The sequence below is a fragment of the Hypomesus nipponensis genome, chromosome 1 (genome assembly GCF_054491055.1).
Source record: "Hypomesus nipponensis isolate SF chromosome 1, ASM5449105v1, whole genome shotgun sequence".
Classification (NCBI taxonomy): Eukaryota; Metazoa; Chordata; class Actinopteri; order Osmeriformes; family Osmeridae; genus Hypomesus; species Hypomesus nipponensis.
The window spans coordinates 6,810,001-6,824,278 of record NC_140361.1 but is presented as its reverse complement, the minus strand read 5'-3'; the positions used below and the strand labels follow the sequence as shown (position 1 = coordinate 6,824,278).

The 14,278-nt window shown below is 41.5% G+C and overlaps 1 protein-coding gene across 2 annotated transcripts in view; it reads left to right on the top strand.

Annotated features, from left to right (window-relative positions):
- Window positions 1-878: 878 nt before the first annotated feature.
- tsc22d3 (TSC22 domain family, member 3) overlaps window positions 879-14,278 on the top strand; it is a 28,290-nt gene continuing 14,890 nt past the window's right edge. Inside the window, exons 1-2 of one of the 2 annotated variants that reach the window (XM_084668968.1) lie at window positions 879-1,209; window positions 1,319-1,644. In XM_084668968.1, coding sequence (XP_084525094.1) covers window positions 1,337-1,644 — 308 coding nt within the window. In that variant the 5' untranslated portion in view covers window positions 879-1,209; window positions 1,319-1,336. Of the gene's footprint in view, window positions 1,645-14,278 lie in introns of both variants that reach the window. The other variant, XM_084668961.1, reaches the window with a different exon arrangement.

The following is a 14,278-nucleotide window of genomic DNA, read 5'->3' as shown; positions in this document are numbered from 1 at the left end:
ACCACAATATCCATCTGTATCGGTGATTTGAGCATGTCTTATGCCTGTCATGATTTTATTACTTTACACCAAGAGAGGGCAGTGTTTTCAACACAACGCATTGTTTTCAACGCAAAACTATGGTCAATAGTCATTTATTTCCTTGCTTAACCACTCCTAACCTCTCACAATGCGGTGACTGTATTATTGCAGCAGCCCTTACCAAAGACAAATTGTTACCCTATTGTTATGTTGTGAACATCTGCTTATGTCCTGTGAGGTCAGCAACATACCAGACAAATTGTGCAAATGTGAATGCATTCTTTTAAAAGACTTATGAAACCATTGGTAAACCTAGAACAGGCATTGCTCAACCAAGATACTAGCCCTGATTGTGCTGGTACATAGCTTAACAAAATAAATAAAGAACAGATAAGATAACAGTATTGATGTTTACCACGAACACACATTCCTTTTTACCACCAATTATTGAAATCCCGAGGTTATGTTCAGAAATTCAAAGGAGAGACACAGATAATTGCATATGTACAAGACAAACAGAAAGGTATGGACAATATATCATTTATTTCCTTGAACAGGCAACCACCACAGCTGTATGTAGGTGTGTGTGTGTTTATTTTCAGTACACCCTTGCTGCTGCCAGTGCTGCAGAGTAAAACATAGCACATACAGTATGCATGCCACAGCCTCTCCCTCCCTCCCTCTCCTGACTGGGCTGCGGAGGTTGGGAAAGACGGAGGACGAGGAAAAAGAGGAGGACCCGCAGTGTGAAACTAGGCAGTGCTACTTACCAATCACAGGGGTTTCCCCACCTCCTGCCTCTCTCCCTCCACCCCTCTCCACCCCCCAACCCCTCCCTCTGTCTCTACGCACACACAGTGAAGAGAAAGTGTAATGGAGGGAAGAAAAAAAAGTGATAAGCGGCTTCTGGGCTTTTCTTTCAAACGCATAACCCGCTGAATCAGTGTGTGTGCGCGTGGGCTCTGCTGTCATAGGAGGAGCAAGGACGCCCAAACAAGAAAGAAATAGAGCGAGGAAGAGGAGAAGACCTAGCAACGTGACTGTCTGGGACACTTGACTATCCAAATAAAATCACCTGGGCTGGAGCAGTCCTGGCCGCGTCGCAGAGGAACACACCCTGCTCTCTCTCTCCCTCTGCACCTCTCTCACACAGACTCACCACAAGCCAGGAGCCACAGGAGAAGACAGGTGGACACAAGAGCTTTCTTATTTTTGTCTTTAGTCTTTCTATTCAGCTTTCCTGATCTCACTTTCTCGCTGAGAGGTTCTACACCTGTCCTCCTCCTTTCCTCCAAAGCTGCTCTCCTCCACCGTCATGTCAGATGAGGAGTGCCGCTCCCCTATTGGTCTGGACTGCTGCAGCTGCTGTCTGGACCTGGCCAGTGGGTGCGACACTATGCAGAACCGGGCCGGCCACGGACACCCTGGAAGCCCCACTGTCAGCCACTTCCGTCAGCTCCGGGACCAGCTGGTCTTCCAGAACCTGAACACTGACAAGCTCAACAACATCATGAGGCAGGACTCCCTGGAGTCAGTGGTGAGGGACCCCTGCTTCCTGCTCAACGAAGGCATCTGCAACAGCAACGACCAGACCATGTTGTCCATTCTGCTCTACTTCCATAGGTAAGAGGCCAAAACGAACAGTAGGTCAGCTGTCATACACACTTCCACTCTGTAGTTTCTGTGCTTTTGTTGCTTTTTATTCTTCTCTCGTCTTCCACCTCACCTGCACCTCACCTGTTCTCCTCATCCTCTTCTTCTTCCTCCCAATTGGACCTTAGTCTGCGCTTCCTCCTCTTCCTCACTCTCCCCCTATTCTCACTGCCCTCACCCTAACCTCATATCTTTCTAGCATCATGACCAGCATTTACCTCGTCTCTTGCCCTCCAAAGGTTCATCCTACGTACATGAAAATACTTTGTAGACTTGACACTCTCCCTTTCAGTTTCACTATACACTAGTTGCACTGTATCCAGTTTCACCATAACTGTTGATTGTCCTGTTTCGAATTTGATTGATTCTGTAAAAGGGTGTTTGTGTGATATTTGATGTTAACACCGGTAATAATTAATTACAATCGAACATGACAACAAACCAACCCGGTTTGCCAAGAAAGACAGAATTTGTCTCTCCCCCAAGGCTTGAAAGAATCTAATTGAGCCATAAATGTGTCATTCACAATTTAAAGATACATTTTCCAACCCCTAAAACTAAAGGATGTTTTAACTGTATCATAGTAAAGTTGAATTGGAGTTTTTTATTTTTATTTTTTATTTTTTAGTCTTTATTTTAAAACTCACACTTCATGTTGAAATCTAATTTGACACATGTAAACAGTCCTTATGAAAGATGTATCCTAAAGGACTGATTCCTTCATTCATTTAATCAGACTGTCGACCAATGAGTGTTGTAGAAATTCACCAGACTTAATCCTATTGTTTGGATAACTGGATGACCAAATGTTGTTTATAAACTACCGGTCTGCGGAAAGACGCTGAGCAGTCTTTGTCAGGATTAACATGTCATGCTGAAGAGTATTGCCAGTTGGCAGACTCACATTGGCAGCTTTAACTCATCCAAGACTTTAACTATTACTTCCCCTAAAACATCCTTCACATAAAGTTAGCAAATTACCATTTAACTAACCACATTTTCTACTCTGAGTTTTATTTCTGAAAGGGAGCATACACTTAAGATAATTTGCGGGTACTGTTCACATTCTCATTACAATTTTATTCTTGGTTTCTGAGCTCTGAACTATGAAGTTCAGCAAGAAATAATGACATTATGAGGACCTGTTATCAAAGACCCACCTTTGAGTTCTGTATTATTACTGTAAGTGAGCTGTGTTTCTGTCAGTAAAACAAAGATATGGGGAGGATGTTCATGGCCTAACTGATAAACAACCTTCTGTGGTTGCTGAGTATTGCAATAAAGGCATATTTTCTAGTCTAATTTTCACCAAGTACGATGACATCATATGTCAGTTACCCTTTGCCCATGTTACCCCTAAGCCTCACCTGAACTGTTTAAATTCCATTTACAATGAAATCGCTGTGCACTGAAGATACACAGGGGTCATCTTATTCCAAAACAGTGAATCCCAGTGGAAAACTGTTTGTTTGTTTTCTGTTCCTCCATGAAACTGTGTGTATTCTTATTTTGGACGTTAGAAAAGTGCATGCTGATGCAGGGATGTGCTGATGTTAAAATTGTTCCTGAAATACTTCAGGACAGGTCTCCAAATGTTCTGGGTTAAGAAGTGAAAAAGAAGCCAACCAATACAGCATGTTTTAATTTATTTCTAATCATGGATGGGTATACTGTAGACAGGCCTGTAGTTCCCCTATCCCCTGCCAAGCCATTATCCTTGTCAGGTACTAGTCAAATGCACATTCAGCAATGGGATTGTTGGAGACACTATCATACTGCTTGGCAAAGTTGATTAAGTATTTGTGGTACAATTGCATTACCCTAATCAAGGCAGGGCTGCCTCTCAACAGTCTATAAATATTATTTATCTTTAAAACAAACATGATATGAGATAGTTCACTGGAAAATAAAAATGTGTTATCTGGTTATTTATTCACAGAACCTAATGACAGTTGTGATTCTCCTGAATGCTTTTGATGGTATTTGTAGGAGTAAGATGGTGTGGTGTATTTGTCCATAGTTTAAGATTTTTCCATGTTGATATAACAAACATCATGGTTTTTGTGCATTTTTCTTTTACTCGTGCAATACCTTATTTATTCTCAGATAGAAGTGGCACATCATTATTATTTTTACTCAGACAATATTGACTAGGGCTTCCAGCCACGCTATTTGTAAAGGGAACACTCTGTCCTTGATTATTTATAATAGGGTGGGTGTACCAGTTTGATACACTGTTGAACAGAGGGTCAAAAACCTTTAGGCCGTGCACTGCAGCTATGTTCATTCCTGCAAAGCTGCAAACCTCACAAGTGAACTGGATAAATAAGATTGCGCTTGCTATACTTGCCCGGCTTTAGCATAAACAAAACAACATCTTAATTAAGTGAAATAACAGTAATGTAAAATGGACAACTGTTTTTTTTTTATCATCGTAATTGTCAATGTTGCAGGGTGACCTTGTGTTTTAACTTGCGAGGACGATGTTGATAAATAGCATCTTGTATATATTTCCAGACACTTTACTTGTTCATGTATGATTAGCAGGTCTTTCCATCTGTTTAATATGCCACTTATACTAGCACACTCGGAAAACAAAGACAGGATTGAGTAAAGTGACAAAACAAGGTCAGGGGTCAATTGGGCTTCGATTTTAACTAATTTAAATTGATTAGCAAAAACATGTACTCAAGTTCAGATGTGCTCATTTGAAAGCTTGTGTTGAGAAGTGAAACTGATTTTGAGCCAAACTCCACAGGAGATGAGAGAAAGCAGAATGAAGGGGTAGGGCTGCCTGTAGGGGAGTAGACACAACTCTGACACTTCCCAGGAAGTGTACGCACTGTAGAGCACTTCCTGATTTGACTACAATGAAACTGAGTTGACCCCAATGATTTTGGACATGAGGATACAGGGAGGGAGCAGGGTGGGTGAGCTGCCATGCACATGTTAATTAGTTGAAATACTCAGTGTTGAATGTGTGTGTGTTTGCGTGAGTGTGTCTAAGTGCAACCATGCCTTGCCTTTTCTTGCCCAACATGTACCTTCAAGTACAGGCATGGAATGGTGGGGACACAACTATCATATTTTTCTTTCTCACACACACACACACACACACACACACACACACACACACACACACACACACACACACACACACACACACACACACACACACACACACAAACACACACACACACGAACACACACACAGACACATACACTATTTACTGTTTCTCTTTCTGAGAATCACTTGCTATCCCTGTCTATCTTTGTCCATGTCTCTGTCACTCTTTCTCTACACACTCACTCGCATACTTACAGACACACTGCTCCAGTCAAACCAACACAAAGCAAAACAAAGCATGACTATGTCAAACAAAACAGAGAACTGTGCCTTACTGAATAACATTTACTGCATATCTTCATAATTTCTCCAATGTTATGACCAGGAGGACACTGCATCGATCTTCAGTATCTGAGACTGAAGACTGGACCTTTGTTACATAAACAGCACAAACGTCATGAATGGTTACCAAGGCCTTCCTCTAGAAAAGGAGGTCTTTTTCATGAAAACTGATTTGTGATTCCATGGGGAAAGTGGGAAGGAAATGGTTGGTTTTTGAGGAGCTTAGTTTTAGGCTGCTGCAAATAGGAAGAACCCTTACCTCAGCCTGCCAGTGCCCACTCGAACTGTCAGAATAACAGTCACCTCAGCACAGGGTCAAGTGCATGGTTAGCCTGGACATCATCTGTCAGCACTAGACTGTAGCCTAGAGACTTATAACGCAGCTGAGTCAATAGTCGATGGGAATTTAGGGATTTTTATTTTGGAGGGGAGAGTGCTCTTCTATATCGTGACCTAAGAGTGTTGAGACAATCCAGAAAACCAGATACTGACCCAGTTTGGAAAATAGATAAAAATGCTTAGGGAAAAATACTTTCATGTTGTTTTGTATTCAACGATTGAATACTTTATTTATACAAGGACCGTATGTGAGCCAAGGCATAGACACAAAATCAATAATAACGTATGTTTGAACTTTTAATGCAGGCCGATGTATACGATTACAATTACAAATACTATATTGTTAGTATATACAGTAATAACAGAAATAACAGACTATAAAGTGGTTAGGCATGTCAGGTAAATGAACAAGGAGATAAGTAGTAGAGAAACAGCTGAATGAAGGGATTACAAATGAAAAACATCAAACTTCCAATTTACTGTCATTACATTAGACGTACTCGCCTGAGGCCACAACACACATTTGGCCCACATTGAGTGCTGATATTTGATGAAGGTGGGCACCGCATCTCACACTATTTACCCATACAGATTACTGTAACATTTAAGGGCTGTAAACGGCAATCTCATGTATTTTGTGACATCTAAATTCACGCTAATGGTGTTTAGAAGGTAGTGTTAGCACATGCATTGTATGGCTTTACATGATACTAAGATGCTGAATAATTAGCATGTAGCCTACTAACAGCACAAACTGGAGATACAGAATGGTCATCCTGAATAGACACATACTGTCATTTATCTACATCAGGTATTGTACACTGTGGTTCATTTGAAACTGAAAATAACATTACAAAAAGACCCAGACGGTTGAATAGAGAACCAAACACAACTCCAATGACGTAAGATTGACACAATAACAGCCGATAATTCAATTCTACAGTGTACAGTGTAGTTATTATTTACAAAAGACGTGGCTATTTACTTGGGTTCTCAGATGGCAGTTGAAGGGATGTAAACAAAAGAGAGATTAGAGGAGAAAACGGGAGGAAGGAAGTTGGGAAAAATACCCAACCTGCAAGTAAGGAAGTTGAGGAAACAAACAAAAGTGAGAGGATGTTAATGATAGTCTAAACAATGGGATGGAAAATAAAGGGATTAAAAAAGGAATGACCGACGGCAAACAAGTCACATGTATAATATTGTGTATTAAAGACAAAAGAGAGACAATAATCTTAAAATACATTGGTATCGGAGGTGTTCTGCAATAAGGGGAAATTTCAAGGTATTGTAAAACTCTTCAGAAGTTGTTATGTCAACATGTGGGATGAAAAAAATATATATATTTACACCATGTTCCATGTACATTTTTTACAACATGTTGTTGCCAACTGCAGTATGTCACATATGTCTTTATCTTGTAAAATTATTGATTTAATAGATTTATTCAGTTGGACTGGAAACTATACAGAAAAGTAAAGCAATGTCTTTATAATGGACTCCTTGGATTACACAGTTGTTGTGAATGGGTTTTGGTCCTAAGCCAGTAGGTCTGTCTGGTATTAGAGTCCCTGCTAAAGGGTGTATTTATGTGTGTGTGTTTGTAGAGTATTTGTGTGTGTGCTGGGTGTAAGGTGATACTTTCTGGGTACCACAAGGCATTACTGTAGACACCCACACACAGATTAGAGCATACTGTGGAGACGAATTCGATTACTGTTTTGCTGATTATTGTCCTTCTCAGATAAACATAATAATCTATAATCTAATAATCTAGTCCTGTACTTTTAAAGCTCCAAGGGTCAGATGAATCAGGTTGCTATAAATACCAAGACACAGTACACTGTGATCCCTAGACCACAGGCTCTAAATTGCTGACATCTTGTCAACTTTGTCTAAAAGTAGCCTAACAAGGTTTATCATATGTTAAGCGCCATATATTTTAGAACAGAATTGCAAGTCTGTTATTACATACTCAAGTTTGATACATACTATTTGAGAGTAAGTAAGGTGAGTTGTTCAAGATACACACCAGAGATTTTTGTTTTTACTCTCTGGTAAACCACAAATTGATAGTGAACTTTTATATTTTTTCAATATGAGAATTCCTTCCTTTTGTAGGAATTGCAATAGTGGTAAATTATGTAACATTTTCAAAACTACACATCAGTTAAGAATGTGCTTAGTGTGTAGTGTCTAAGAAGTAGATTTTTGCCATTTCAATTGCTGCGATATGGACAGAGTATTATAATATAGAGTACATCCACTAACAACCCTCTGTGTTGCCAAGAATGCAACTTAAACGGGAAAACATTCAACTTTGGCCCACTTTTGCCACCCAACAGTACAATGACTTAAGGAAAGAGAACAAAAAAAGTAAAGATTATTTGAACATCAACGTCAAGGGAACACATTGAATACCAATCACCGTTGGCACAGCAAACAAGACAAATTAAACTGACTGATGTTACATCAAAAGGCTCTCAAACAACTATTAATCAAGGACTTCACAGAAAAGAAAAGCACCACCCATCCATTAGCAAGTTTTCTTGTTAAGTTATCCCGTTTGTGAAACTCTACGCATCGAGAGTGTTCCAGCTGGCACCAGTGTTTCTTATATAAATTTAGAGGGGTGTTGAGTGCCAATGTCTACTGCACACAGTCTTATCTGGTTGGACATAAGCGATGGCGCCCATTTTGATAACAACACCAGACAGTCAACCCTGCCCATCCCACTTCACCTCAGATGAGATGGAGCTAATGCTGGAGCTAGCAGAAAAAGCCACTAATGCCATATTGTGATATTTCAGTGCCAACACATTATTGATCACTATTTGCTCAAATTTTCCAGTGAGAAGTTCACGCCAAAGTCTCAAGTTTATTAAGAATGAATGTCATTTGACAGTTGCATCTAGATAAAGCCATTAGAGACCATTGTGTTGCCAGTCTTGAGGGTTTTGATTATACAGGTTATTCTTCCTTGGTGAGGCTGTGTTTCTCTCTCTCAGTGGCCAAACAATGGATCCAGACAGTCCCTTTGTGGAGCAGGTCTGAGCTGGCTCAACACTGGCCTATCAGAGTCTTCCTGGCCAGCATGGCGGGAACACACTGTCCCTTGTACGATCTCTTAGGGAACATATCCCCCCCCCCCCAGGCACAAATGTTACTGGTATGCGCACACACACACTGAAATAGACACACACACACACAGGCAGACTAGCAGACCCACCTGGATTGTGTTTACGATTTTCCCACAGGGCACAGGTTTTGCCACAGGGCAGGGTCCCTGGCACATAGACACTATCCCTGCTATGAGGATGTCAGATGTCACCATCCATTACAAGGAACAGCTTCGATCATAACTTTTCTAATCTGCATATTGTAGTCATGCTTTCCTGTGACAGGAACGATTATATTCAAGTGTGGTGATTAGCACAATTGCTTGTACCAACAAACTCTATGACATGGCATTTTTTTCAACATTGTAAGCCTGTTTAATGTGTTCAAATGACACTTAGATTGATGAAAGTCTTGTAAAAACACAACTCACTAGGCACTGCATGACAAACATTTATAAGATGGTCCGTTTTTCATCCTTTATGGTTTATCATTTGTTAGAAAAAAGCCAAACCTTAGAAAGGTGCAGCGATACAATTATAATAATGTGCTTTGGAACTTTTTGACGTATTCACGGTGTTTGCCAGTTTGGCTTGCGACCGTGGCTAGTTGAATTTAGCTAACATAAATGGCACATTAACTTGACTGTAAAAAAGTCTACAATAATAACTTCTGTCTTAATGGAGAGTCACCTCAGTTGAACTTCCAGGGTTTGAATCTTTTTCAACCTTACTTCTCCTCAAGTCTTTTCCCATCACTCAGTACAGAGATTAAGCATGTCAACACAGTGCCACAGGGTGGACAACAGTTGGGTAATGCTGCCTGCACAATCTTTTCATCAGACCATATCCAAATATCCGTCTACTCATTTAACTCACAGCTCTGAAGACATGCCATCTTGCATGAAATGGGCAGGGCTCAAACAAACCTTGCTGTGGCACAGATGCAAAAGTAGAGAAGTTGAGATTAAAAACAGGTTGATACAACTGAACGATTCACAACAAAGAAGAAACCTAGTCAAACAAGGTCAATGATTCACAGATTTAACTGTAACCACCACCATCCAAAACTATTGTAATGAACACAATTTCCTGTTTGCCCTTAATGCTTCCAACTTTCCAAAACCCTCATTTACTCTGTTGGAAGACTTACTTTGGTCAAGAAGCTTTTCTGTGGACCCGGTAATCACTTCTCTGGAAAGTTTACTCTATTGTTTACAGGAAACTGTATGTAGTTTCCTCTCTGTCCGGTGACACAGTGCCAACAAGGTTATTGCAGCTTTCACTCACAGAGGAAGAAATTCATGGATAACCTCTTCACCTCCACAAAAGCACACGCACGATTGTACACACACCCCACCCTCTCTTCATTTTTGACTGGTGAGATGCTGGGAAGGACACAAACAGGGTTGGAACAGGGCACAGTTAGGGCCTCAGGCAGGGGTTAGGGCTGGAACAGGGGCTGGAACAAGGCACGGTCAGGGCTGGGGTAGGGCACTTGAAGAACTTGTGAAGGACAGTAGTGGGCAGGGATGTATCTTGGACTTAGTCATGGCCAAGGCATAATGAGGCAGGGGCTGAGGCTGAGTCCGAGGCTGCATAGGGCGTTGTTAGGGCAGGGCTGGGACTGATGATGGGATGGCATAGGGCATGGTGAGGGTAAGAGCTGAGCTTGTGACTGGGACTGAGGCTGGCACTGGGGCTGGTCATCATGCAGCCTTGGGGCAGGGTTGGAACCGAGGCTGCAGCTCCACTCTGGCCCATTGGCTGGCAGAATAAAAAGATGTATTTGTCCTGCCAAGCTCCTCTGTGCTAACTGGAGGCAGTTCTGTACAGACCGGAGAGTGCTGGGAGAGTTTGTGTGCCAAGTCGTCTACTGAGCCACTGATTGTTTCTGGCCATTCCCCAATAAGGGGAGGGAAAGAGCTGGCAGAATGAGATGAGCAAAAAATAACAAGATGCATCCTGTCTGAGACCTCACTTCACTGCTTTGTTTACAACACAAGGCCGTACCATGAGTGTGTGTGGATCTCGGGGAATCTATGTCGCATTTTCACGCCTTGTAGCGATCTCTGCCTCCCTCCTGTCTCTCTCTTTCCTGTTGCTGTGGATGCCATCTCACAGTCACTGTGAATGACTAATCACCCATGGCATGAAATGACCCCTGACTGGATTCTTTCCATGGGGATGTCAGAGCCATAGTTGTGATGATTGTTTGTTAACATGCTAGGGAGTTTTAAACAGCAGACTGAGTAAACAGACATAGGTCTGGTTGGGACACAGACAGAAGCAGAGAGAGAGGGAGAGATAGAGAGAGGGAGGGAGAGATAGAGAAAGAGAGAGAGAGAGAGGCTAAAGCAGCTTAGCTCAGGGAGGCAGGGAGTTCAGTCTGCCAGGAAAGCCAAGACACTGAGGCAAGAATGTAAAACATGCTGCTGCTGCTTTCTGTCTCTAGTTTTGTCTCCTCTTTCTCTCACACACGCTCATACAATTGCAAATTTAAAAAACGTGAACAAATGAATGCACCAAGACATGAACATGCAAGCATATGCAAACGCTCTCAGTCTCAGACAGTTCCCAAAGCACTCTGCTTTGTATGTATCTGTTCAATGTCTGATATAAAAGGTGTCCTATAAGGGAAGTGTCTGGTGTAGGACTGGCACTGTGAGTTGGTCTGGAATATGTGATCATACTCTGGTTACTCAACTTCTCTCTCCTGTGGTTTAACGGTACACTTGAGGTTGGAGGTCATACCAGGGCAGAGGTGTTTAAACAGTATGTGTTGATAAGAAAAAGTAGTACGTTATTTGCTTCAGTGGTACAGCCACGTTAATGGATGATCTCTCTCACCTGCATACTTAAAGCTTGAACTCGTCGGTCGTAATTTACTTCTCCTTGATGTTTTTTCTGTGTTAAATTTCAGGGGTTGTGTGAGTTTCCATCACTAACCGGCATGACGCAGCGTTTTGCGTGGATTGGGAACATTCGTTTGCTCAGATATGGAAATAAAGTGACCTATGCCTAATATTGTTGTTGTTTTCTTTGTTAACTGTGGCATGGCCCATTTACTGAACACAAACAGTTTTGCCTCATAACCTGTTCTTGCATGTAATTTTGTGTTTGTGTTAGTGTTTGGCGTTGGGCCCGGTTATAGAGTTACATGTAAGGACAACCAATCAAACTGTTCTAGTTACACCTGGCTAGCAAAACATTATCAAGTAAGTGTAAACGTCAAAAAAACTGAGATTAGTGTAGCCTATGGACTTTTTTATTAAATCTGGTACCACTGTAATATCCATAAATTATCATACGGATGTAAGTGAATGCAGTGTAAAATAATCCCTTTGGAACGTGGGACAGCAAGATCCAGCTTGCAAGGCGTCGGGCTACCTGGGTGAACCTTGTCGACAGGTGAAATTCACATTGTGACCGCTCAACTGTAAGCAATTTGTGTTATCTTAACAGATGGTTGACCGTTGCCCTGTAAACGCGGTCCGTCTCGGTTTCTCTCTGTGTTACCTAACAAACATGAAGGTGTCAATAGGTTGATCTGGAAATATTGTAATTAACGACACACACAGACACAAACGGGAGTAGTTGAGCTTTAGTCTTGGCATAATATGGAACAACCATCATGGAACAATTCTGTTTGGCCTATCTGCTGTTTATTGTCAGTCACTGAACAGGGTGACTTTGTAGTGTTGTTTAAATAGAGAAGAGAATGACGGCCTAAATTAGAACGCCTGCATTAAAATTGTCCCCGTCCATCTAGAATGGGCTACTTGGCTCAAGAGGATTTTTTTACATTCAATAATCTGAGTTGCTAAGGGAACAAGAAGTGTAATAACTCCCGAAGAGGGCATCCCTTTTGGCAATATCTGAGATGGAACTATGCATTGTTATTCAAAATCACATGACCTTTTCAGGTTTACATGTGTCACCGTGGTCCATGAGAGATGGAAGCGGAGAGAAAAGGGCTCTTATGAATGTTTTTGTCCTGATACATTAGCATTCTAGACTGTGGAGGAGGTTTTTTGCTCCTCTCCTTCAAAGTCTAGGTCAGCACGTAGGCTCCAGATGCACACACACACACACGCACACACACACACCAACACCCTGGGACACAAAGATTACAGCAATAAACACTCCCTTATAAGCCGATTCAATGATAAGAAGCTAATCAATTTAGCCTGTGTCAGCATTGTCACTCATACAGTCCACAACAATCTACAATATAGTACATGGAGGACTCATGGGTGGTGGTTTACTCATAACACTCTTTAAAATTATGTTTTGGGGAAACAAACTATCTAAATGGCTTGCAGGAAATGGATGTAAATCATTGGGTTACTTTCCTGTCACAGTAGCCTAATAATTGACTACATTTTGCAGTATATTAATTTGAGTAATGAACTGCGTGCAACACATGCACAGACAAACACCAACAACACAAGTCTTTCAAAATTTTACAAATCTCCTGAACTTGTAGCCTACTGTATATATATTTTTTATATATCTTGTTGAGACTTTGCTGCAGGTGTGTAACACCTTGGTTCTCCTTCCCTCGTAAAGGGAAATGCTCTCAAGGTAATTGTGTTTTTTTTTTTAAGTTTACCTAAAGAACTGGGAGTACAGCCAAGACCTCATATCAGAGAAAAGCAGCAACAACAGCTGTGAAAGCCCTCCCCCCCCCTCCCTCCGTTCGCTCTTCTTTCTCTTCCTACTTTTTTTCATTTCCCTATTTTGGTGTTTGATAGCGGTCTTGCGAGACTTGGACAGGGTACAGGGCCGGGCAGGGTCCCTTAGCAGAGTGAGCACACAACACCATCATATCACATGATACTGTGAAGTTGTGAAAAGCTTTCTTTTGTCGTGTAATACATTTGTGTTTTTGTGGGGCAAAAGCCCTAGCGGTGATGTTTTGAAGTCTGGTGAAGGGGGCTTGATGCAAACTAGCTTGACACATTTTTGTTGTGAAGAAAGATAGCTTGATAATAAAAATATTTTACAATAAAACTGAAGATAATATCAATATCTGTTCAGACATGTATGTGGGCTACACACTGTCTCTCACATACACACACCCACAAAAACAGAAAACTAAATATTGTTGCCCATATTGTGTGTGTGGGATATCTTTAGAATACCACTTCCAGACATGAGTCATGGTCTTTTCTAAATATAGAGAGTTTGTGTGTGGGTGCAGTTCATGTGTATCAACTTTCACCTTGTCCTCAAGTAGGAGTCACATCAAGTGTTATCTTGTGTTTTTGTCACCAACCAATCCGCTTGTGGTCTTCTCAGAGAGGGGGAATAAACTGTTGCGCACACTCTTAGAAGTACTGTAAGTTAATGTGTGCACGGTGGGTGCTTATCCGATTAGCGGTTGTGTGTGTGTGTGTGTCTACGCGAAGGCGTGTTTTAAGGGTCAGCGGTAAAAATGAGTGTAGGCTACTGTAAGAAACTTGAACATCTCTGCTCTCCTGTTTGTATGTACTTTACAGAAAGTGTTTTTGAGGACAAGCCTATATGTTCGAAGGACGCATGAGTGAGATGCATTAATGTGTCCCTCTTTTTGGATTCCGAGTACAAAATGGAAATACACTCTTCCTCGACAGGGTAAACAAAAGGTATCGAGCAACATTCTGGAGCCCCGTGTGACCTCATCTAAACTGCCGCCAGGCAACTTTGCTGTAGATGGAATGTGCGCGCCGGCCTCACCTAGCCTACACCATGAATT